The sequence below is a fragment of the Nymphaea colorata genome, chromosome 7 (assembly GCF_008831285.2).
Source record: "Nymphaea colorata isolate Beijing-Zhang1983 chromosome 7, ASM883128v2, whole genome shotgun sequence".
Taxonomy (NCBI): domain Eukaryota; kingdom Viridiplantae; phylum Streptophyta; class Magnoliopsida; order Nymphaeales; family Nymphaeaceae; genus Nymphaea; species Nymphaea colorata.
In genome coordinates this window covers 20,892,817-20,919,485 of record NC_045144.1, presented here as the reverse complement: position 1 = coordinate 20,919,485, position 26,669 = coordinate 20,892,817, and the positions used below count along the sequence as shown (strand labels likewise).

At 37.6% G+C, this 26,669-nt stretch overlaps 2 protein-coding genes across 3 annotated transcripts; both read right to left on the bottom strand.

Annotated features, from left to right (window-relative positions):
* Positions 1 to 16,430: 16,430 nt before the first annotated feature.
* Positions 16,431 to 18,586, bottom strand: LOC116257323 (uncharacterized). Its single transcript, XM_031633938.2, has 2 exons — positions 17,594 to 18,586; positions 16,431 to 17,482 (listed from the first exon to the last, which is right to left on the bottom strand). The coding sequence occupies exons 1-2, from the start codon at positions 18,102 to 18,104 to the stop codon at positions 17,097 to 17,099; spliced, it is 897 nt and encodes a 298-aa protein (XP_031489798.1). The 5' UTR covers positions 18,105 to 18,586; the 3' UTR covers positions 16,431 to 17,096.
* A 614-nt stretch (positions 18,587 to 19,200) lies between these two features.
* LOC126410209 (uncharacterized) lies at positions 19,201 to 21,599 on the bottom strand. 2 transcript variants are annotated; one of them, XR_007573801.1, is made up of 2 exons: positions 19,589 to 21,599; positions 19,201 to 19,491 (listed from the first exon to the last, which is right to left on the bottom strand). XR_007573801.1 is itself a non-coding variant. In XM_050078659.1 (2 exons), the coding sequence occupies exons 1-2, from the start codon at positions 19,603 to 19,605 to the stop codon at positions 19,203 to 19,205; spliced, it is 306 nt and encodes a 101-aa protein (XP_049934616.1). In that variant the 5' UTR covers positions 19,606 to 19,884; the 3' UTR covers positions 19,201 to 19,202. The 2 variants fall into 2 exon arrangements, 1 of the variants encoding a protein (XP_049934616.1); XM_050078659.1 differs by having other exon boundaries at positions 19,589 to 19,884.
* Between the last annotated feature and the right edge of the window lie 5,070 nt (positions 21,600 to 26,669).

Genomic DNA, 26,669 nt, shown 5'->3' with positions numbered 1-26,669 from the left:
ACTCCCCAACAAAATGGGGTGTCAGAAAGAAAGAACAGACAGCTTCTTAATATTGCCCGTGCCCTTATGATGCATATGAACGTACCTCAAGTTTTTTGGGCAGAAGCAGTTGGTACTGCCTGCTATCTTGCTAATAGAATTCCCAGTTCTAGTATTGAAAATCAAGTTCCTCTTGAAGTTCTAATGCACAAAACAATCTCTATTAGACATTTAAGAATTTTTGGGTGTAAATGTTTTGTGCATATACAAGAGAGATTTCGAAACAAACTTGAAAAGCGAGCTTTGAAATGCATCTTCCTTGGGTACTCAAGCAAGAAAAGTGGCTACAAATGCTTTGACCCAAAATCAAGAAAGTTTTTTGTAACTCGGGATGTGAAATTCTTTGAGAATGAATCCTATTATGAGGCACCAAGTCAGGGGGAGACTCAAGATCAAGGCACTAGCTCTGTTACTGCTCCTCTTGCTCTAGCTCCTCTCTCTCTTCCTCTTGTTGATGTTTTTCAAACTCATACCAAAAACCAAAACCAGCAACCTAGTGAACCTACCATCTTAGAAAACCAAAACCAAGAGAGTAACCTAAACCAAGATTTGCAGCCACTGTTGTCTGACCAAAATCAAAGCATTGAACCAACCCTTAGAAGATCAACCCGTCCCTCTAGACCACCATCAAAACTGAATGACTTTTATACCTATTTATCGACTCAACACAACCACTCCATAGAAAACTACATCAATTTCAATACCTTATCAAAGCCATACAAGTCCTATGTTCTCAATACCTACTCTCATCATGAGCCAAAAAACTATGAGGAAGCTAATATAAACATAAGCTGGCAGAGAGCTATGCAAGAAGAGTTGTCCGCGTTGAACAAAAATCAAACCTGGGAGATAGTGCCACTGCCTGAAGGGAAGAAAGTCGTCGGATGTAAGTGGATATACAAGATCAAATATCACAGTGATGGAACTATCGAACGGTACAAAGCTCGCCTCGTTGCAAAAGGTTTCACTCAAACTGAGGGAGTAGACTTCAATGAAACCTTTGCTCCAGTCGCTAAGATGAATACAGTAAGAACTCTTCTTTCAGTTGCTTCAATCAAACGGTGGAAACTAGCACAACTTGATGTCAAGAATGCTTTTCTTCATGGAGAACTCAATGAAGAAGTTTACATGGAAGTTCCTCAAGGCATACAACATAAGAAAGGGTATGTGTGCAAACTAAAAAAGGCTCTTTACGGCCTTAAGCAGTCCCCTCGAGCGTGGTTTTCACGCCTAAGTGAAGCACTAACTAAGATTGGATTTAAGCGTAGCAGCGCTGATTATACAATGTTTGTTGCTATTCGATCCTCAAAAATAACTATTCTACTTGTTTATGTAGATGACATCATATTGACAGGTGATGATAAAGAGTTCATGGTACACGTCAAAACTTATCTCAATCAGCAATTTGAAATAAAAGACCTTGGAACCCTACGGTACTTCTTGGGTATAGAGGTGGCGCACTCAGAAAATGGAATCTTTATATGCCAAAGAAAATATACTCTAGACCTCTTAAAGGAAACTGGATGCCTGGGAGCAAAGGCTGCAGACACACCTCTTGAGATAAATTGCAAATTGAAGAAAGATGAAGGAGAAGGAATTGAAAATGTTCAAAGTTTTCAGAAATTGGTTGGGAAGCTCATATACCTGACCGTCACTCGACCAGACATCACTTATGCTGTCAGCCTGGTAAGTCAATTTATGCACAACCCAAAGTCAAGACACGTTGAAGCTGCTCACAGAATCTTGAGATACTTAAAAAGAACTCCTGGACAAGGGATCGTGATGAAACGAGATCAGAAAATGGATGTCATTGGTTACTGTGATGCTGATTGGGCGGGGGATCCAAACAATCGAAAATCTACAACAGGATACTGTACTTTTGTCGGAGGAAACTTGGTGACTTGGAAAAGTAAAAAACAATCGGTTGTGGCCCGATCAAGTGCAGAGGCAGAATACAGAGCTATGGCGTCATGTACGTGTGAATTAGTATGGATAAAAGCATTATTGAAAGATATGAAGATTGAAGTAGAGGAGCCCATGAGGTTAATGTGTGACAACATGGCTGCTATCTATATTGGAGCAAATCCAGTTTTTCACGAACGTACTAAGCACATCGAAGTCGATTGCCATTTCATCAGAGAAAAAATACAGGATGGAACCATTATAACACCACACGTCAGAAGTGAACTTCAACTTGCTGACATTCTTACAAAATCTCTTGGAAGAGATCGTCATACATTCATTATACACAAGTTGGGGCAGATCGATATCTGCACGCCAACTTGAGGGGGAGACTGTTAGTTACAAAGAGATGGGACGAAAATCTCGTAAAGAGATATTAGAAGATCTACCACTTTTGGGAGAAGATTGGACGCTGATCTGGTGTGTGTTCCTCATCAAATCATCCACACCAAGATTGTCGTGATCAAGGAGCATCTCTAACGGCAGCAACTGAAGATTCTTGTTAATCCCTAAAAATCTGTTCCTATCTCAATCTTATAAGTGAAACCTATATAATGGGGTGTACCCCTGCTGTAAAGGTGTGAAAAAAAACACAATGAAGAAGAGTTCCCTTTCTCTCGTGGATGTAGGCTTCAAGCCGAACCACGTAATTACTGTCTTACAGTTTTTCCTTCACTTGCAATCTCTGTTTTTTCTCATTGCATACTTCTCAACAAACCTCGCCGGGACTCAACGCAGCCCGGCCATTTCCCGGCTGCAGGATCAAGTCGCACATCTCTCCTGCAACATGGTCGGCCCAACCGAGAAGCAACCCGCACTCGTGATCGGAGAAGTGTCGCCGGACGTGCTCCATGACCTCCTCTCGTGTCCGCAAGCTGCTGCGGGTCACGATGACGGAGCTCGTGAACGAGCGGAGAACATGAACCGCCGGAGTCTCCGTTGAACCTCCTTCTTCACCACCACCTTCAGCTCCTCCGGTTTCTGAACAGATCGTTGTCTGGAAATGCAGATGCACCATTCCTGAAGCCGTCGCGTGATGTCCAGTTCTTGGTTCCGGCGCCGCCACCGTAGAACTGCGAGTTAACGAGCTAACTGTCGTCCTCAACATTTCTCTCTCTCGCTCGCTCTCCCTCTCCGATCTTCTGCAGATTGGAAGTACTCGAGCTGCGGTGCTTAAGCAATTGATCTATGAAGAGATATGTAAAGCAACAAGCACGAAGATCTGGAAACTCATGCCGCTTGATTTATCTCCATTCTCGGTTAATTCAATATTTTTTAATAGATATATGTGTAGAATCTGGAACTGGAAACTCATGCCGCTTGCTTTATCTCCATTCTTGATTAATTCAATATTTTTTAATAGATATATGTGTAGAAGCTGGAAATATATAGAGATATATATCTAAATCCAGATGGCAACAACCGTTTACGTGGATAGGATTCGGATGCAGCTTAGACTTGTAGGTGAATATATATGTATCTCTCTAAATCGTAAGCAGATCTAAATCTGAGATTGGTGTCCTTAGTTATCAGATTGAATTTGCCTCAGCCGTCCTAATTGTCCAATTTTTTTTAAAACTTATCTACTGGCCGCACCATTTTTAATTTTGAAGTTTTCTCATTTGTTTTCACAAATTTTATATATGGAATTGGAACACATGAATGTATGTTCTAACTGTAGGATATATATCATCTTAGTACGCTCACTACTAATTAAACGGAAAATGACATTTGAAGAATTTACATGGAATACATTTTATTGAATTGAGCTTGACCCACATAAATTTTAGCTAATGACATTGACTGAATGCGTGCAATTGGGTTCTCCATCTCATCATCATGTTCTTCTTCTTCTTATGTTCTCGTATGGCTACAGATCAGGCTGAGCCGGGGCCAAGCCGATCCAAATCGTCAGCTTAATGCGTTGAGTCGGCTAGGAATTGTCTAAATCTAGACTGTTTAATTTAGCATCAATTTTAACTATTAAACAACATCATTAAGAAATGAACTAAGTCTTTTTGTTAAAAATAAATGAATCTAGTACTCATGTATGTTGCTTATCAGTTATTATTTTGTAATACTGTTCATAAGTTATAGTTTTTTTAATCATATTGACTTAATGTTTACTTAGATATCTTCAACTTCCTCACAGAACTGTTTTTGCTATAATCTCAAACGCTCTGCGTACCACACATACTGCGGCAAGGATCTGTATCAGTAATGGCTTCGTTTTTATGCCATCCACAAGATCAAAGGTATACAAAAAATATATATATCACCATGAAATCATATTTTTAATTACCATAAAACAAAAATCTAGTAGTGATCACTTCGATTTACATTAAGTTAAATTCAAGATTAACCATGAGAAAGTTATCAATGGCAGAACTGGTTTTTCAAAACACTCGGTAATTAAGATCCACGGGATGACCGTTTAGTTTGTCTGTGTGAAGCCAACAATCGTGACCTTTTTGCCGGTAAACACATGAACGCAACCCCTGCAAGCTAGAATCCACTTGAACATATAAAAGGCGGATTCATTTCGATTTGTTAGAAGGATTGGAAAAATCTAAACTGACTCATTTTGAATCCTTGTTAGATCTTATTATCTGTGCATCAAATGGACGTGTTGAAACCATTTGCAGGTGAGAGGGAGTTTAAATTTCCACTGCTGTGTTTGCAGCAAATGTAAATGAATCTTCAGATTCAAATCCATGGATCCCGGCCAGAGCTGAGTCTTTCTTTAATTTTTGAGCTTCTATATATAATTAATATCCAAGATCCACCATGAACAAACAAGTATTTATAATAGATTTCCAGGCAAAAATTGTATTACTTGAAAAACCTGCATCTTACACATAGAATAAGGTTTAAAATGTTCATACATCAGATGAATCAATGATTCGTATCAGAAAAAAACGTAGGTCATGAGCCCAATGAACATGGGTATAACCTAAATACATTGGTGAGTACATCAATCGGTCGCAACCGGAACCTACAGAGCGGACAGGAGTGGGCTCGTTCGAGCCAACCAACGATGCATTTCTCATGGAACTCGTGGTCGCAGGGCATGGCGGCCAAGCTCCCTTCCTTGCCGAACTCGTCCTGGCAGATGACGCAGACCTTCTTTGCTAGCGGATCATCGCCATTACCATCCATGGCCGCTCTCTTTCTCTTCAACGAATGCACCGACGACTTCGATGCTGGAACCGTCCTTGTGGGCTCGGACGCTTCCAGACCGTCACCGGCGTCCTGGCCGGGCAAAACCTGGGAGAGCTGCAGAATGAAGGTGAGCTGGATGGGCTCACCGTCTGGAATATGCCGTGCACGGATGCGAACCGCTTCTTGGATGCTGCCGCACAGTTCCGACGCATGGCTCTGCATGTGTGCGGCAGTTGCAGCCGGCCTGCCGGCGCACAGTCGCCGTCCGATGTGATCCCAAATGGAATCTACCGTGTCAAAGCAGCAATAGCACATGGTGGTACGATGAGTCTCTGCCCCTAAGAGCACAAACATCCTTATTCCGTCATGCTCTGCACGTCTCTGCTCGTCATACAGCTCCACCACCAGCGTCAGCTCCACTTTCCTCATTTCTGCCATCCTTCTCCTTCTTCTTCTTCTTCTTCTTCTTCTTCAAGATGAGGTTAGAAAAAGAAGCGGTAAACAAGATGAGGTTAGAAAAGAAGCGGTGCTTATTTACCCATTAATGAACGAACAGATACATATATATAGCAAGCGGCACAGAGCAGAAGTCTAGAGGCATATTGTTCGAGTTTATCTCCATTCTTGATGAACCCATTTTGTGATTGGTACAAGAACTGAATAGAATTTGAATCCACCGACACCAATTCAGATCTGAGTCTAAATACAGGCTCCTTAGCAGATCGGTAGTTTATGACGGTTGCCTCCGATAAGTATCTGATCATAGTGCCATATCTAACGGTATGTATATCTTAACCATCAGGACGTTTTAAAACTTGTATTGTAAGTTTCTAACCAGTCGATTGAGTGAATATTAAGACGATCGATATCCCTCTACGGTTAACGTTAATTAATTTAATTTATTTGAAGTATATATATATATATATATATATATATATATATATATATATATATGCCTTAATTTAACATTCCGGTAATGGTAATTTTGAGTAAAAATAGTACCTATTAAATCGGGCACTTCACCTTGATGATTTATCATGCTTCTTAATTTAATTTATTCGTCCAAGTAAATTCAATATAAAGGTGGCTATGTATACCGGGTTCATATTTATCACGTATACTGTGCATAGTCTCTTGTGCATGACATGTGTCTCATTGACAAACTCCTATAAGCCGATGGCTCACTCTTAAGGGTACTTGTCATGCATATGAGCTCGTTTACAAGTGCACATACCAATGCATATAACTACCGGCTTCCTTTTCAGTGAGACGAATCACTTATATACGAACGATCGAGATCACTGCAAGAATACACTTGAATACCTAGATTGCTTTGTTTGATTATATTTACGTGAAGAATACGTACACTTGGTTAGATAGAAAATCCGAACTGATTTAATTTTCGAACCTTGTTTTGCTCATCATCTGCCCATCTGATTGTAGACTTGTTCAAGCCAATAAATCATTGCTGCTGTAAAGGAAGCCATATGTAAATCCATCCTCAAGTTCTAATTCAAATCCATTGAAGTTATCCAAACAATAGTTTTGTTAAGAGGCTTTAGTCGTACAATTTTAAATTTTTAATGAGCACCAATATGTAAACAAAGAAATTACTATGAATTAATAATATCAATATGAAAATAAGCATCTTTGTATTCAACTATCTAAATCCAGAAGCTAAGACTTTCCAAAGTGGATAGAATTTGGATCCTGCTTAGACCGTGAATTTATCTCTCTCTCTTTCTAAATCAAGCGGATCTGAGGTTGGGATATATAGCTTCCTTAAATAGTTGTGATATTGGGCATTGCCCAAGAGAAATACATATCTCTAATTACTTTATGTTTATGCCAATATGAAGCTTATCAAACAACTATATATATATATATACATATATATATATATATATATATATATATATATATATACATATATATATATATATATATATATATATATATATAGAGAGAGAGAGAGAGAGAGCTCACATTAAAATGGTGGCACCATTTTTAATTTTGTAATTTTCTCATATTTGCAGCTTTAATAATAACTTAATTACCATGTTGCTCCAAGGGCTATACCATAGCTCGTGGTGAAAGTCTCATTGTTAGTTTGATTCTTGTGGGTGCTACTCATCTGACCTGCAAACGGTGATAGTGTAATGAGGGAAAATGAGGGAGAGCTTCCGTGGTGGCTCCGACTCATCCAAACCTAATTACCTTCCTGAAAAGGTTTTCTTGTCTTCATATATTTTATTCATCCACAAGCTATGTGTTAGAAATACCTCTCCTCCATGTTAGAGCTTGGGATATATATATATATATATGTAAAGAGACATTCTTAGGCCTCAAATACTTATGTTTGCAGCGGAGGAAGGAATGCCAGCTTGTGATCGCTCAGAAATGGGGGTGAACATTTTTGGATGCCCCATGCTCAAGTTTTTGGGAAAGCTTAAAGCGACCCACGTGCCTCTAGCTCATTGAAGGAAGGGTCAGCTTGAACCAGTTGAACTTATGATCAAAGCCATAAAGTTCTAATTAAATATGTCACAAATGATTCATGATCTAGGAGGGTAGGTGAATGCAAATGAAGAGAGGATTATGAGGGATCAATAAGGAAGTGCCTCGATGAGGAAGGGAGCAGTTGGTGACATCGGCTAGGGTGAGATGGATGTCGGAAGGTGATCGTAATACCACTTATTTCCAGAAGTAGGAGAAAAAGAAGTTCCATCACTGAGCTGGAGGTGGAAGGCTCCATGATTGGGGATCAACATGCCATCCTAGCATATTACCAAGGGTACTTCCAACAGCTCCTTAGAGTATTCACCTATGTCTCTATTGCTTTGGCAGCAGTTTTGGCGAATGGTAGCCCAGGTAGGTTTTTTAACCTTAAACGAGGTATGAGGCTGGGTGACCATTTTCCTTTTTATTATTGTCATAGAGGCCTTCTTTAGGCTTGTCTATGAATATGCTAGAGATAAGAGTTTTCTACGCACACCCTTCCCCTGTGAGGATAAGTGTTCAGTGATAGTCTTCTTCATGTGTGATGTGCTGCTATTTTTTTGGGCAAAGGTCAATCCCTTGAAAATGGTGGAATCTATGTTGGAGAAGTTGTCCAATTGCGTGGGGCTTAGGATTAACTCCAGTCAGTATGTCAATTTCATGTGGAGGATTTGATGGTCCTTTGGATTAGCTCTATGCAAGATTGGTTGGTCTGGACTTTTTCCATTTGTTACCTTCGAGTCTTACTGTTCCATGACCGGTTGAGAGAGGAATGGTGTGAGTGCATAATTCTCAAAGTTAACAAGCAGCATGCCAGTTGGAAGTGAAGGTTCGTCTTGTTTTTTGGCAGGTTGTGCCTTATAAATCATGTAATAATTTACATTATTCAATATTGGGTAATCTCCTATATCTTCCTTCCTTTGGGACTCCTCTTCTCAGACTGGATTCAGACATCTCATTTCTTGGAATGTGATCAGTCATTTGATTAAGGAAGGTAGGGCAGACATTAATTATGTTTGTGAAATTAGTCAAAGTCAAATTGCTTTTCTTGCTTTGCAGGTTTGCTTCAAGTTAAGCCCAGGCCAAATTTGTTCTTAAGAATTACCTCTGAAATGACACTTTCTGGTCTCATGAGATATTCAAGAACTCCTCTTCATTATGGTTCCTTAAAGGCCTCTCCAATAGCTGGAAAGGAATTGCCAATAACGTTAAATGGAGGATTGAAGAAGGCTTGATAAAGTTTTGGAATCATAAATGGCTAACTTGTGTCCGTAGCAAGTGTATTCTAATTGAAGAATATAGCATTTCGTGTTCCAACTCTCATTTCTCGCTTAATAGGTTTAGTCACATGTTTGTTATGCTCCATATTGACACCTCTTTTGATATTGTAGCTATGTTTAACCATCTTCATGTAAAGTATGAGTAACTGCTTCTGGTGTATAGCTAGTTCTGCTAAACAAAAGGTGGGACCATCAGTATTTGGAACCATTATTAATAATGAAACCTAAAGTTTCCATCCTTATTATTGAATACTTAAATGCATGGATTTTTTTATTTATACGTACAGCTTCCAAACTTGAACCGTTTGCTACTCTAGTCCTAACACTACACTTTCCATTTTATAAGATTGTGACATCCAAGTTTTCAAACAACGACAGATATGAGGTCTTCCCGCCAACTCTATTCTCTCAAATGAAGCAAAAGCATAAGTTTGGAAAATATAGATATGAATAATCGAAATTTGGAATGTACAATTGGTAGTGCTAAATATTTGCAAACATCCAATGTCAATAATAAGATTAGAATCTAAAGTGTCATCTTTGTTAATCCCTACGTCGAGGTTTGAGCTTTTTTACTTATACATGTATTATTGCCTAAAACGTTAATTTTTAGTGCCTTTCCTGCATATAGATATTTTTTTCATTAAGTTTGATTCTTGGAGGACAAATCCTAGTATCCTACTGAGCTTGTTGAGGGTGATCTCAAGTTCTACGAATCACATGTTCTACGAATCTCAAGTGCTAAATATTTGTACTAAAAATTATTACTATAAAATATGCTTCTTTTTCTATATATCATCCACAACAAATACACCCTAGCAGAGCCAGAAATTTCTAGCTAAGGTGCACTAGTAATAAATTTAAAATTTCTAAGTAATACTGGAACTATTCCTGTTTAGCCCCCTCCATTCCTTGAATTCTTAAGAGTGCAGAGTTGTTTCTACAATGTTAAATTATGGTGAGTGCTCAAACAAATTGGTAGGGAAACATGGTTCAGATCTCTCGATCGTGATTTTTTAGCTGTATAAAGCATAGGGAAAGGGAGAGGCTTTGGCCTTCACTTGGGCATGCAGTAGAACCTCCTCCTTTCACCCAAAGCACAAGGCACAAAGCTGCTTCCTCTACTACCGTTTGCTCAAATCAACTGATTATATGGGCCGCTTCCTCTACTACCATTTGCTCGAACCAGCTTATTATATGTGTGGGCTGGTGCACAATTTTCTTTTTAATAGAAAAAAAAAGTGGAAAAGAGAAAAAAAAAGTTAAAGACTGAAAAGGACGTTTCTTTTAAAATAATTTTCAAAATACTCCAACTGCCACACTTATAAACAAGTCCAGCTTGAGCTTGATATAAAACTAGAGTTATAAACGGGTCGAGTTTCAAGTTATAACATTTAAGCCCGACTTGGCTCGTGTTTTCTCTGTATTTTTAGTTTTCATGGGCCTGTCAATAATTTTTGACAAATTTTATCACTCTTTTTGTGGTGTTCACTTTCATTTAAGCTTGAAATTGCTCAGATCTCACTTGTTGTACGTCTAAAAGTTGTTATTCTTATTGTTGTTGTTATAAAAGAAAATACATTACCATGAAATCATATTTTTAATTACCATAAAACAAAAATCCGGAAGTGGTCACTTCAATTAACATTAAGTTAAATTCAAGATTAACCATGAGAAAGGTATCAATGGCAGAACTGGTTTATCAGAACACTCGGTAATTAAGATCCACGGGATGACCGTTTAGTTTGTCTCTGTCAAACCAACAATCGTGAGCTTTTTGCCGGTAAACACATGAACGCGACCCCTGCAAGCTAGAATCGACTTGAACATATATTTTTAAAATATATATGTTCCAGCATACATTCATGTGTTCCAATTCCACATATAAAATTTGTGAAAACAAATGAGGAAACTTCAAAATTAAAAATGGTGCGGCCAGTAGATAAGTTTAAAAAAAATGGACAGTTAGGACGGCTGAGGCAATTTCAATCTGATAACTAAGGACACCAATCTCAGATTTAGATCTGCTTACGATTTAGAGAGATACATATCTATTCACCTACAAGTCTAAGCTGCATCCGAATCCTATCTAAGTAAACGGTTGTTGCCATCTGGATTTAGATATATATCTATATATTTCCAGCTTCTACACATATATCTATGAAAAAATATTGAATTAATCAAGAATGGAGATAAATCAAGCGGCATGGGTTTCCTGTTCCAGCTTCTACACATATGTCTATTAAACAATATTGAATTAATCGAGAATGGAGATTAATCAAGCGGCATGAATTTCCAGATCTTCGTTGTTGTTGCTTTACATATCTCTTCATAGATCAATTGCTTAAGCAACGCAGCTCCAGTACTTCCAATCTGCAGAAGATCAGAGAGGGGGAGCGAGAGAGAGAGAGATGTTGAGAACGACAGTTAGCTCGTTAACTCGAAGTTTCACGGTGGCGACGCCGGAACCAAGAACTGCACATCACGAGACGGCTTCAGCAATGGTGCATCTGCATTTCCAGACAAGGTTCTGTACAGAAGCCGGAGGAGCTGAAGGTGGTGGTGAAGAAGGAGGTTCAACGGAGACTCCGGCGGTTCATAGTCTCCGCTTGTTCACGAGCTCCGTCATCGTGAACCGCAGCAGCTTGCGGACACCAGAGGAGATCACGGAGCACGTCCGGCGACACTTCTCCGATCACGAGTGCGGGTGGCTTCTCGGTTGGGCTGACCATGTTGCAATTGAGATGTGCGACTTGATCCTGCAGCCGGGAGATGGCCGGGCGGCGTTGAGTCCCGGCGAGGTTCAGACGGTATCGTTGACTACCACCGTCACTTATCACTCAGTGGAATTCCGGGAAGATGTTGACGGCGATTTGGAGGATCCGACCGAAGATATGACCGACGCTCAGGAGGAGATGGATCTTGCCGACTATTTGGAGGAGTTGGCAGCCGGCGATGCTCTGTTTGCTTACGAGGCGGTGCCGGCCCCAGCGTCGAAGGCGTCCCTAGATGCCTTGGTGAGGAAGAAGGCGGAGGAAAATGGCCAGAATACGTGCGTGGTTTGCCAGGCTGAAGTTGGTAGAGGAGACTGCCTGGTTAGAATGCCTTGCTCCCATGAATTTCATGAAGGCTGCATCCTGGCATGGCTTCGACGAGCCCATTCTTGCCCTATCTGTCGCCATGAGTTGCCGACTGATGATTATTGACAGATTTCATGCATTTTTACTGTTGATTAAAGATGTAAATCAACATTTTATCAGATATATAATATTTCATATGTTGATGAACAATTTTTCATCCTTGTTCTATATTGACAATGCAAATATACACCAACATTTTATTTTAGTTCAAATTTGCCTGAACTCCATCTATATATTTTTCTCTTAATCTTTTCCTGTTTTGATTCCTGGCCTGCAACTACCACACCTCGCTCCCATTTTAGGCAAAAAGTCCCACAACCTTCTCTCTCTCTCTCTCTCTCTCTCTCTCTCTCTCTCTATATATATATATATATATATATATATATATATATATATATATATATATATATATATATATATATATATATATATGGGCACACGATCATCTCTCTCTCTCGTGTTCGCATCTTCGACATTGTGTTCGTGACTTCATTCTCTCTTTCACGATCGAAGATACATGCACCTCGGTGCACTCTCATTCAAGTGGGTTTCTTGGGCTTATTCCAGTGATTGCTTCGTATCTTTGTTGTCGCTGGGAAATTGGAGAACTAAAGCATTCATATATAGCCAGGAAAACGAATAACAGAGCCAATTTTATATTGATCCCAATGGATCTTGCAGAATATGCTGAGATGAATCGGTTCCAATATGATCGATGCTTCTATCATGGTTCTTTCGTTGAAGTTTCTTGGAATAAGACTCGAGGATTTTTCTTTTTCGGTACAGATCAAATGATTTTCCAAAACAAATTAAAGTGTAGATAATTTTCAGTAAAATGATTCCATATAAATTCTTCAAATGTCCACTCTCTCCAACAAGTTATGCATATCTTGAATTTCGCAGAATTGTAATGTAAGAAACAGCAAATTTCTCTTCGAATATTTAAATTTTAAAATTCACAAAAAAAGATACTGAAAAATAGCCAAAACTCCGAACAATTCTTAGGACGATTTTGAAAAAAATGAAATGATTTATTTTTCTTTCATCCTTCTCCCTTTCTCTTCTCTTTTTTCTTTCTTCTCCCAACCTGGCTTCTTGTTTTTCCCTTTTTTTGGCTTCTCACATTCGTTTATTTTTCATTCCCTCTTTTCCTCCATTCTTTTTCTTTTTTCTTTTTTTCTTGTAATGTACCCATTTTATCATAAGTATATTCGTTCTTATAAATGTGAGCAGTTTCTTTTGTATATTTTCTTACAAATTATGTTGTATATGTCATAAGACTTGTTGTACGTGCACTGTGTACATGCAGAAGCAGAGCTACATTGAAGCTGGTGTGGGCAATTGTCCACACCAGCCCACAAAATTACTTTATTTACATATATAAACTTCATTAATTTTAAGCTTTTTATATATGAGTGCCCCTTAAAATTTGAAATTCAAACTTAGAGTGCCTTTAGCCAAAAATTTCTTGGTACGCCATTCACTACATGATACTTTGTTGCTCATACTTCGGCATTCTTACTACCCTGAAAAGGCCACTCAAATCAATTAATGGTTGCTACAAGTGATGTCTTGCTGTAGGTTGTGAAAGATGGGAGGATTACACAATCTAGTTATTATGATAGCATTTTAGCTTTCGATCTGATTTTATGGAACTGGTTGGTTCAGATGCCCTCAGAGGGGGGAAAAAAAATTTATATTGAAAAGATCAAATTTTTTTAGTTTGGCCTAACCCGTCGCTCCTCTTGGCCCGACCTGCAGACCGTTTGGCCTGCCCCTGAAAAAAATTCTGGCTTCGCCCTTGGATGCCCTTACTCTATCGGCCATAAAAGCTGCTGGAGCTGCTCTTGATTCACAACCATCTGATGCCAATGATTTAAACAAATGTTCTAAGGTGGAATCAAAAGGTCCATATTTTATCCATTTTTGGGTTGTTGAGGTCTTGCGCTTCCTATGTTATAGGGTTTCTTGAAAGAATTGCAATGATTTCATGGCAAGTTTTCACTACTTTCATTAAGGGCCATTTGACTCATTGAAAATATAGAATTGGAAAGAAGTTTTCATAAACTTATTTCAGGAACACTGAAGAAATGGAAACAAAATCTAGATTTTCAAAACCCTTTTGTGTTTGCCGGACTTTGGTTTATGTTCCAGGAAATAAATTTCTCAGTTTGATAGGAATGAAAGATGAAAAACAGAGTCGTTGGAGATTAAGCATTGCTTTGAAATTTTATTATACATTATGGGGTGTCTACTTACTTGTTTTAAAAGATACCCAAACCATTTAAAAATACATGTAAACTTGTAGCGCGAACTGAATTTTTTAACAAAAACACAATATTTATAGAGAATAAATATTATTGCATGATAGATGATGCATTTTGTCCATGAAAAAAAAAAAGTTAGCCTTGTAGGCTGCATAAAATTTGGTGGCACTTGAATACCAACTCTTACGCTTTCATGGCTTGATGGTGCAGAAGTTCTGATCATCCACGTATAACAGGGAACATTGCAAATATTCACACTACCCCTTGAGAAAGCTCTTCAAATCATCATTCATATGAGAGATTTGGTGCATTTGGAACATTAATGTCTAATAAGGAATTTACAAGTACGATGCTGTCTGAACATTGAATCCGGAACATATCGTTTGAATTCACCGGTTTTAGTTCCATAACAAAGGATTTGTTTAAGTTGAAATTCACATGTCTTCAGTTTTATAATAAATCATTCATTTATTGGCATGCATCCAGAGACAAACCCACATGCTGTTGACACTTGACACCTTGAGTCATTGGCTTCCTAGTAATGGGCCATACTTGTGTTTACACATCCAGAATTTGCAATTTAAGGCGACGGCCCAAATATTCATTAATTTTGATTAAATTGTGATCAATAGTTGATAATTCAATAGAAAAAAGCCTAGCCCTCGGCCGTTTAGTTATCACATCAATAATTTTTCACATGGGCTCTGCTCAGCTATTTTTATAACTGAACAGAAAGAAGAGAAACAATGGCAAAAACTTGTCCAGTCTCTTTAGTGGAGATGAAATTGGGTGCACACTGAAGTGATTGATTCTTGAGGAGAGAGAGGAAGGGCATTTTTTATACAATTGAAAGATACAACTGCATTTTAAAAATGTACGTAAGCGATCAGTTGAATGGTGCGAGTCACGACGCACGGAAAATTAAACAGGGGACCAACGGAGCTGTTAAGAGAACAGAGACCAGAATGTGCAGCACCTACCTTCTAATAATATTTTTAACTGATATCCGTACATATGATTCAGGTTGCAGCTCTTAATTTTCGTTTGTGAAAACGAAATCCAAACCCAATCCATAAAATTCAGGTATTCAGGTTTGGATTGAGCCGGAATAATGTGGATCTGAGTGTCCAAGAGGCTTTGTCATTAATAATCCATACCCATATCCACGCACTCAAAACTGCAGCCATATCTGGAGATGTTTGGAGCTCTCAGCCCTGATTTTCTTTAGCTCGTCTCCTTTTCATAATTCCTGGGCATTTTTGTCATTGTTATGCCCTTAATATGCTGCTGAAGAAGTAAGTTTTCGCTCCCCCTGTAATATAAGCCCACCCAATTGCTGAGGGTCTCCTTTACAACTATACAGCGAGGTAGGATGCAAATGGATTAATGAACATATCCAATTATCATTGTACATATCGGCGATGTATATCAATTGGACCACCAACTGAATATTTTTGTGCTATGTTAGGTCGATGGTTCTAAGCAGTCTTCCTGATTGTAAGCAGGTGAAAAGATGCTCGAAACAAACCAAACGCTTTCTGTTCTGCGCATTAAATGTTGAACAACCCTTGCCAGGCATTCCACCCATGTACAGATGCTTGCTCTTCTAGCAGCCAATATAAGCAAGGTGGGTTAGGCAGATTATCATATTATGCCAATAAAGAGACACAATCTTCGACTTGATTTTGTATTCGAGTTCAGCCCCTGAACAGGTGGATGAAGCACTTTCTTTGGCCACACATTGCTTTTGCTGAAAGTGAAAAATGCCATGAACTCAACAGCTGGTTGCTGATCAGCTAAATTCAGCTAAACAAAATGCTAATCTGTGTTCGAAATATTTTCTTCCGGGCAACTTAAGCCCTTCTTTGTTCATGAATGAACTAAGCATGTAACTGGGTGCTTGTCTTCAGTTGTGTCGCATAATTGTTTTTCGCAGCAAAGGAGTTTACCAAATGAGAAAAATAAGGCAAAATTTTCTAAAGTTATTTAAATAAATGTTATGCAAAACTTATGCAATGTTATTGGTACAGATGAATGATCAAGTCCCTGGATATGCATTTGAAGCTTTAAACAACACAATCGACAATGAATATTGTAACTGTCATAATAACAATTAAATATAAAAAAAGACAAATATTGACTGTTCCGCAGTAAATCTCTCTGCTGCATATTCAATAAAAAATGTTCGGTTACTGATCAAGCAGCCTGAATACAATAGGTGGATAATCAACAAAACCTTCCCCACCATCAACATCCATTGAAAGCAAGACTTGCTGGACTGCATAAAGAACGGATGATAGTAGTGCCCCGCATTCAAGTAATTCTCTAGAACTGCAGGAGATGTAAATGATGACCCTGTTTGTCTTGGTCACAGCTAGCAAATGCCATCTGCAGTTCTGACACTACCAGGCTAGTAACAATATCTATGAATTGCAAAAAAATAAGGAATATATTGAACACGTGCTTTGCATTTTGTTAGAAATATTGACATGTAACTCAGTTAACATTGATCCATGAAGCTATGTTTCCAAGTCCAACAAACAAATGACCAACACAAACAGGAGTTGATAATTGTCAGCCAATTCAATGGAAGATGATAACAATGTGGTTAGTGGTGGTGTTATAAGAGTGAACTTTCAAGGTAAGGAAAAAAGGCACATATACAAACACAAAGGGGAAAAAAAAAGCAGTGTCATCCCAGTAACTATCACGTATAATTGCTTCGAGGAAAAGAATTGTATACAGCATTAATCTTCATCCCATGAAGTAGAGTCATCTTCTTCATTGGTTCTACTTGGTCCGCATTCTTCATCATCTTCTTCTTCTAAATCTGAAGACAACCCAACCTCTAAATTTTCTGCTTCTGGAAATGGATTCACATGGTCAATATAGATTCGATCTGCATTTATGTTTGCTATTTCTGCAGCCATGCTTTGCAAATGCATGTTCATTCTAATGAATACCAAATCAGTTAATCTAGATGGTAAAAGATTGCTTCTCTTCTTTGTATTAACAGCTTCAAATGCACTCCAATTTCTTTCGCAAGCTGATGCACTGCATGGCTGGCTTAAAATTTTGATTGCTACTCTTTGAAGAATAGGAACAGAACATCCACATATCAACCACCAAACACCTAACATAATTTAAAGAAACAAACAAACAAAATTGAGAATCATACAATCGCAAATTTGTAATTAAAACATTTAACCAATCATCAACAATTCAGAAAAAGTGAGACACTTACGTGGATGAGAAGTGTCAATAATATTCATGGATAGCTCACCACGAAATAATGATGGATGTCTGGTTTGATATTTGGCCAATTCAAGAGACATATTTGCACAATCCTCAGGAACAAGAAGTTTTTCTATTGCTAACTCCAAACCTTTCCGAACTTCATCATTCATCCTTACTTTATTATTCCAGAACAAATGAGGATTTAGATAAGCTGCTGCGGCATATATGGGACTGTTCAAATTACGGTTCCATCTCTTGTCAATTATACTCCAATATGAAATATATTTTTCTCTCATGTTGTTGCATGCACTCTTGATAGCTTCTTTAGCTCTATCAAGTGCTTCATACAAATAGCCCATAGTGGCTCCTTCCCCATCTACCATCTTAAGTACTCTCACTAATGGTTCAACAAACCTTATTATTTCTTTTCCCTTTCTCCAAAAATCTTCATTTTGAATGAGCCTTGTAAGTTCTTTTGCATCATTTTTTTTCAGTGTTTTCAACATGTCTCCAATCATTGGAGGCAACCATAAACTTCAGGCCCTCTTCTTGTTTTAAGATGGAATCCAAACAAATAAATTGAGAGGCAAATCTAGTCACACCGGGCCTCCTCAACTCCTTTCCCTTTGTATAAGTTCTCATTATATCTAAAACATGTTGCTTATTATATAAGAACTTGACAGCCTGCCTTGCTTTGCACATGATATTTTTCACATCTTCTAAACTATCAATGTCTTCAAGCATTAAGTCAATGCAATGGGCAGCACAAGATGTGGTAAAAATGTTTGGATATTTTCCTTCAAGAATACGTTTTGCTTTTCTATAATTGCTTCCATTATCGGTAACAATCTGTACAACATTGTTTGCCCCAATTTCTTCTATAGTTGGAGATAAAAAATCAACTATAAATTCTGCACTTTTAGGGCCTTTTTCAACTTGACTTGCCTTCCAAAATACGGTGCCAGTTGGAGAGCTCACCAATAAGTTTATATAGAACTTGCTTCTAATCGTGTCTCGTTCTCGTTGTTTCATCTAGTAGTTTCGTTCTCGTTGTTTCAGAGCTCGGGAGAATGTACCCTGGTCCAAAGTTTGTAGCAGCAGCAACAAAATTTTTGAAATCCACTGATTGAAGCAAGTTGAAAGGCACGTTATTCATTACAATACCTTTCAGTCAATGTTGTAAAACGCGTATCGTAAGCCGTATCGGTCGGGCTTTAAGATACGCTGTATCGTAACGTATCGTAACGTATCGTAACCGTATCGTAAATTTTTTTAAAAAATTATTAATAAATCAGAAAAAATTTAAAAAAATTCGGAAAATTCATAAAAAAATCAGAAAAAATTAAAAATAATAAATTGTTCATAGAAAACATGTTTGAGATAATGATAGACTTATTATTGCTATAAACTTACGCGTTCATCATTCATAAACATCAAAATTCATAACAATAATACAATATCATTCAACAAAGCATAAGGCCATAAGCCATAAAGTGATAAAGTCATAAATGATAAAACATTCAATCAAGTGTTCAACAACCATAGATTCATAACTCTTAAGTTTTTGATACATATAAAATGAAAGCACTCTTGACTTAACTCTCATTCATGATTCATCATTCATAATCTTCATCATCTTCATCTTCATCTTCTTCTTCTTCTTCATCGTCAAGAATTGGAAGATCTTCACCAACATATTCAGCACCAGCACCAGCAGTAGCAGACTCTCCTTCATCAACAAAGCCTTCTGTTGCTTCAACTTCAAGGTTGAAGCATTCAAGATCTTCATCATCAAATATTGTAGCTGGTTCTTCTTCAATCCATGGCTCTAGATCGTCAAAATTTTCAAAGCTGATAGGATCGAACTGAGATGTGTGCTTCCTTGCTAATGATTTTTCTAATTCTCTACATTAAATAAGAGAAAATTTGTTAGTATATAATTTCATATAAATATATTGTACATAAAAATGTAAACATTAATTAAGGTATATGCCTATATTACCTTTGTTTCAACCTCATATTATATCGAACAAAGACAAGGTCATTCAACCTTTTATGTTCGAGCCTATTCCTTTTTTTGCTATGGATATGTTGGAACACACTCCAGTTCCTTTCGCATCCACTAGCACTGCATGTCTGGCTGAGGACTTTGACTGCAAAACGTGCTAGGTTTGGACAATCAAACCCATACCTATTCCACCACAAATCTAAACAAAAATATAACAAATCAATGTGAAAGTTTTAAAAGAATCAAATGTAACAAATGCAAAGTAAATTAAAAATTTCTATGTATTTACCTGGGCGCATCGTTGTCCTGGCTCGAACGGCGGCAGGTAGTCCCATGTTCCGAAAACAACTATCATATAGATCCAACTCATTGTGCACAGCATCTTGTTCTGTAGAATCTTCCACTAACACATTAATACAATCTAACAAACCATGCATGACTTCTCTGTCCTTCTTAAATGTAGGAGAAAATCTAATTGCAGGATTTAGATAATAAGCTGCTGCATGAAGAGGTTGATGAAGCTGTCCAGTCCACCTTTTATCTATAATCTTCCATATGGGCATATATAACTTTTTCTTTTCCTTTAAGTTGTCTCGAATTGCCTCTTTTGCTTTGTCCATAGCCTCATATAAGTACCCTATAGAAGGTCTGTCCTCGCTGTCAGCCAACCTGAGAACCTTAACTAATGGAACACAAACCTTCAATAGCTTCACACATGATTCCCAAAATACGTTATTGAATATAATATCCACAACTAAAGAAGCATTTCTTTTATGAGCATGTGGATATGCAGCCCATTCTTCACTAGCAAACATCTGTCTCAAAGGAGTTCTTTGTTTCACCACACTCTGCACAGTCAATACATTTGTGGCAAATCTAGTTTGTGCAGGTCGTATTAATTCAACTCCTTTTGTAAATTTTCTCATCAAACTCAATACATATGCATGATTATAGATAAATTTTGTTACCTCTTGACATTGGTCAATGGCTGATTTCATATCATGCATCTCATTAAGATCTTGAAGCATTAGATTAACACAATGAGTGGCACATGGACTCCAATAAAATGTTCTATACTTTTGAAATAACAAATCTCCTGCAGCTCTATAATTTGCAGCATTATCTGTAATAAACTGTACAATGTTTGCAGGTCCAACTTCTTGTACAACATTATCAAAAACATTGAATAAAATCTCAGCAGTCTTAGGAACATCAGACAAGTCAAGAGATTTCAAGAACATTGTACCTTTAGGGCAATACACAAGAAAATTTACAAGTGTTCTTGACCTTGTATCAGTCCAACCATCTGACATAATGGAGCAACCTGTTTCCTTCCAACATAATTTCAACTCATCGCAATGCTCAGACACTTCTTTGACTGTATCCTGAAGAATTTTGCCTCTCAACTGATGATATGATGGCATTTTGAATTCGGGGCCTATAGAAGCAATTGCATCTGCCATGGCTTGGAATTGAAAAGAATTAGCTGCATTGAATGGAATACAGGCATCATAAAACCATTTCCCTACCTGCTTTTGTGCATGATATAGCATATCTTTAGATGTCATAGCAGCACGAATCTGCGGCTGACCACCTGGGCTGGTATATGAAGGGAAAAAACTCTTAATAGAGCCAACACTAGACCTACCAGTAGGAACTCTACCACTAGGTGGTCGCATACCACGCCTGGCCCTAACATCTGTTGTGCCTCTCCTCTTCCTTCCCGTTATGCCAGATCGACCTCCTTCATACATAATCCCTTTTCCTCTACGATCTCTACCTCTTGAGGTCTCCAAATCTGTTCTTAGACTGCTATCGTCTTCATCATCACATTCATAAGCTTCATCCTCTTCTTCTTCATCTTCCAAAGGCACATTATAGCCTACATCTACATCTTCAATTTCTTTTTGTATTCTCTTTTGACGTAAAGCATGAAGCATATCTAAACATTGTTGACGCACAAATGGAGGCAAAGGTTTGTTTGGTCCTCCAACACAAGGAGACGCATCTTTGGAGGTTCCTGCCAAATGGTGTTTCATTCTAATAATCCCTCCTGAAAGTGTATTCCCACAGAAGCCACATTTGACTTTCAAACGGTTATTCTCTTTCACCCTTTCGCACCATTGCCATGTAGGATCCATATCTTCAAAAAAAAAACGAAATCATATGGTAAACTTAATGAAAAACACTCAAAGTCTTCAAATCTACGATTATACGGTAAAAAATTAAGAATACATGGTAAGAACATGAGATTTCATACCTTACGAAGAAGAAATGTCTGAAATGAAGAAAACCCCTTTCCTTCCCACGAAAATCAAGCACCCACGCACAAATCGACCACTTAATCTTCGATTTGACGATGAAAATCAAGTTCTTCACGGTCAAAATGAACGATCGCCCTCCCTCACGGCACTATCCAAGCGTTAGAAATGAAGAACGGAAGAAAAATTTGAAAAAGAAGCCGAATAAGTAGGTCTCGGCCCCCTTTTGCGTTTTTAGGCCGTATCGTACGATACGGGGTGTATCGCCCCGTATCGTACGATACGGGCCCTGTATCGTACGATACGTGCGATACAAGGCCGATACACCCCCTTTTTACGATACGAGGGGTGTATCGTATCGTTTTCTTCAAACGATACGATACGTATCGTACGATACGGGGTCGTATCGTACGATACGGGGTCGTATCGTACGATACGTACAACATTGCTTTCAGTAGAAGCTTATCCACAAAATCTTTTTCTACTTTTTTCATCATGCCTGGAATTGTTTGTTGTTGGCCTGTTCCTCCCTCAGACAAAGTTCCACAAAAAAAATTGCTGCCTGAAGATGGTGAACCTACACTTGAATGTGATTCACTTCCACTTTGCATTCTCCCCTTCTTCATGGGTCTGTCAGAAATAACTCCACAAGCTATGATTGCCCTTTGCTTGACATTTTCAGGCACATTAGAACATGGAGCAGCATCATTGCCCTGAAGTCCAGCCAAATGATACTTAAATCGTGTAATTCCTCCGGCATATTGCTCAGAACAAAATTCACAAATCAACTTCCCATCATCGCTTTGAGTTGCATGTGACCAAAACATGTCCTTCCCTCTAGGCATTTTATGCAGCTGTCAAGTATCAAACAACTGAGGTCCTGAAGCCATAAAATCTGACCGTCATTTCAGCGACATACAATTGCCTAAGCACATACGCGAATCGACTGAAAACAAAACTATTCCACAAAGCAAGAAACGTACAAACTACAAAGTTTAACAGCGATAGACAATTGCTTAAACACATATGCAAATAGACTGAAACAAGAGGTATATAGTATAAACTATAAACTATAAAGTAGACGACCAACAGATGTATGCAAATTGAGTGAAAACAAAAACTTGAAACTAATCGATTGAAAAAAAAAATAAATAAATAGAAACTAACGGACGTAAACAAAAAGTCAAAATGTCCAACGCACATATGAAAATGGACTAAAAATCAAACGGAAAGCCTACCTGAGCACGAGAGCCGTTCCCAAATCTGAAAACCCTAAACTCTTTAAAAACTCGTCCGCCCCCTTCTGTCGAAGAACTCGAAATGTCTTGAGTTTTACGTTTTATTCATTTTTTACCCAAATTACCATTTAAACGTTTTTCAAATTATAGTCGAATGCCACCGCCCGAAATAAAAATTGCAAAAGACGCGAAAATACACGTTTAGACGCGTTTTTTTTTTCGTTTTAGCATATTGACAAAATTTAAAATAGTTTTTAAAATCTTAAATAAAAAATGAAAACATATAATACATCGACATCCAGTTTTTTATACAAAAAGAAAATATCATGCTAACATCAAGAAATATCTTTTGGCCGCATGCTGACAAATTAACAAGCTTCATCCATTAAAACATTTCATGCAGTTTTGGTGATAAAAACGCAATTTTTCTAAAACAAAGGTGATATTTTATGACCATGATATTCACATATAGTTTATCGTCTTGATGCAAGCTAGCTATTCTCCTAGATTACACTTGTGTGCAGATAATTTTTCTTACATATTTTTTAATTCCATGAAATAGTATACATAATAAGTATCCGAGCTCCTTTGAAGTGATCAATGATTTCTGTGCTCTTAGAAAAGGCAAAACAATAATTTTATGGAAAACGCTTTTCAAAATTAGAAAGATTATACCCATTCTGGAAACATGGTAATTAGGTGCATTTTCTGAAAAAGGTAGGCTAACATTGAAAATTATCTTAAAAAACTTAAACACTTGATTTTGGCAATTGTTATGAAAATTTAACAGAGGTTTTCCTTGGGTATTAACAAAAAGTTTGTCATCTCATACGACCCAAAAAAAAAAAGACGTACAAAAAATAATTGGAAAAATGAAATTATCAGTTTTCTACTGATTTTCTTACAGGAACATTAATGAGAAATTAAATAATTATTCCAAGCGTTAGGAGCGAAAAAAAATCAGAATGTATTTTTAAAATAATGCTACTTGTGATATTCTGGGAAAATGAGTTTTGGCAACATTCTCAAAAAGTTTGTGATAAACTTTTTTTTGGGTAATACTGCAATATTTTGAAAATTCCATCAATGTTTGTCATCATGATAAAAACACAAAATGACCAAGTTATCTGAAGGCGAAGAAGAAAGATGTGGTGCTCAGTCAAATTGGTCATTTCTCGTTCAAGTCTCCTCATGGGAGCAAACGTCAGAAGAGAAGTGGCAGCCACGGATCAAACCAGACATAAACAACTCTTCTACGGTTTTACCTGTAACAGAAATTCTACGGACGACAACAACTGGGACAATAAATGAATATTGCTATAGTTACCTGCTTGAAAATCGATGGAAGAATTTGTGGCTGGCTTAGCACAATAGTTCCTAATGTCCTTGCCAGTGGCCAAAACTGGACCACGTCCTGTCAAAAAATCATAACAAGAAGATTCTTGACTTGTAATTTTCTCAAAAGGGGCAAGTTCTTGATGAAATAAGTAACATTTTAAGATCTTGACAATTTTCTGTGGATACAAGTACCTGCAGAAATGGATGAAGAACTGGATCCCCCAGTTTCTGCATGAAGTTTAAGAAGACAACAAGTATAAATGTAATCAGAAAAATGAATTTTCAACAAAACGCAAACTGGCTGAAAGGCTTTACAAGTTGAGCCATGTAGGGGAACCATGTATTTTCTGATTTAAGGAAACTCTTTTGCTTAGAGGACGACTCAGAAATATTCCATTTCTCTTGTTTATTAGGATCCTTTTCTGTTTTGCCCAATTATTCAAGTGGCCCATGCAATAACCCACTTTTTTATTCTCCAATACTCTCTTACATGTTTCCTCCTAGTGCAGTCAATATAGTTGTTTCATGCTCCTCTGGCCTTTTAGCCACTTTAAGCAAGATTCTATCTACCTATCAATAAGATTTAAGAAATATCTGTACGATCTTTTTATTGGTTTATTTAACAAATACAGCATTTCACCTCTCAGTTACTACTTTTCATATGATTTATTAATGGTGCCAAGTTGTGGTTCCAAGCCAGGAAAAGCCTTTGAGAACTGCCCCCCACACCCCACCCCACCCCCCTCTCTATATATTTTATCTTTCATCATTGATTATCCTGAACTAAAATGTCTTTTTAATTGATACGCACAGGTATTCTTTACTTGAGTCAGTATATAATTGCCTTAAGATAAATGCATGTCATAGTTGTTTAATTGATATCCACAAGTATAACCAAAAACATGGAATGGTCTCAGCTAAGTAATGGGGTTTAGTTTATCATTGGTTAAAAAGAAAATATTTAATGGTCAATTATTAGAGGCCAACAAAATTAAAACAGTTCTATATTTGTGATATCATCACGGGATCAATTATGAATAAATTTGTCAGAAATCAGTTTGCCTGAGGCCTGCAATCTAATAAAAAAAATATATATTTTTTGTTAATAAACTTGCATAAACAACAAATCAATTGGACAGCTTAACATCCGAGTTAAAATTATAGAAACACAACCGTGTGATGCAGAAAAAACTTGAGAACATGACTCCAAAAGAAACAATATTTAGAACCATGAAAAAAGCACAATAAAGGCCCTCTTCAAAAATATGAGCAACGATCTCCAACTATCTCTGCCCCTCCAACGATCCTTCCCAAGCTTGGCGTTGCTCACTCTGTACTAAGCATATGTCGGGACTTCAAAATGTAGAGGTGCTCTCAATCTCTTCGACTGGACTTCTTCCTCGATCATCGCAGTGGATACCTTCAAGAACAGATCAAGTTAAAAGAGACCCAGAAGCAATATAGTAACTTCACGCAGCAGGAGATTCCTATCATATGTTTGAGCATTGTTAGGGCCTCGCTTCAATTGCCCAATTCCAATTTAGGACGAACCTACTACAGCTGAAGATAAGAAAGCAGGTGGTAGTGGTAAATGGTTTATATGGAAACTCAAAACATGGAATGTATCAGTTCAGCATCATAAGTTCATAACAGGACACCAAAAATCCAACAATGTGCCCATGTTTTAGGTAAAAGCACATAAGAAGAGTAAAACTTCTACATCTGTAAACAAATAAACATTATCGAATGTAGAAGAAGCATGATCCCAAGAAGCAGAGCCCTCAGATAAACAAATGAAATGCGTAAATTAGAGCATTCCATCCAACGCGTGCCTAAGCTAGTTCTATTGTTTACTGGTCCATAACTGTTGTTGTTTGCTCCATTACTGTTCAATTAGAGACACATGCTTATATATCTATCATGTCAAGAGAAAGGAAAAATGAAAGAAAAATAAGTAGTGTTGAATGTCGAAGATACTGCTCTTGCATTCACAATATGCATGTGAAGTCCCCCCGTCCCCTCTATGTCAGAGCTCGGATTGAAGATGACCATTTTCTTCTTCTTCTCACCGTATGAAATCTTAAGATTGTCCACGTTTCAAGGCCTATACAATCATGAAAATACAGGATTCATAAAAAAAGCCCATGAATTTTAAGTAACTATATTGGATTTTAGGAGCCAACAGAGCTAGTTATCATAATGTTACATTTGTGAAAAAAGCACAAAAGTCATAATCTA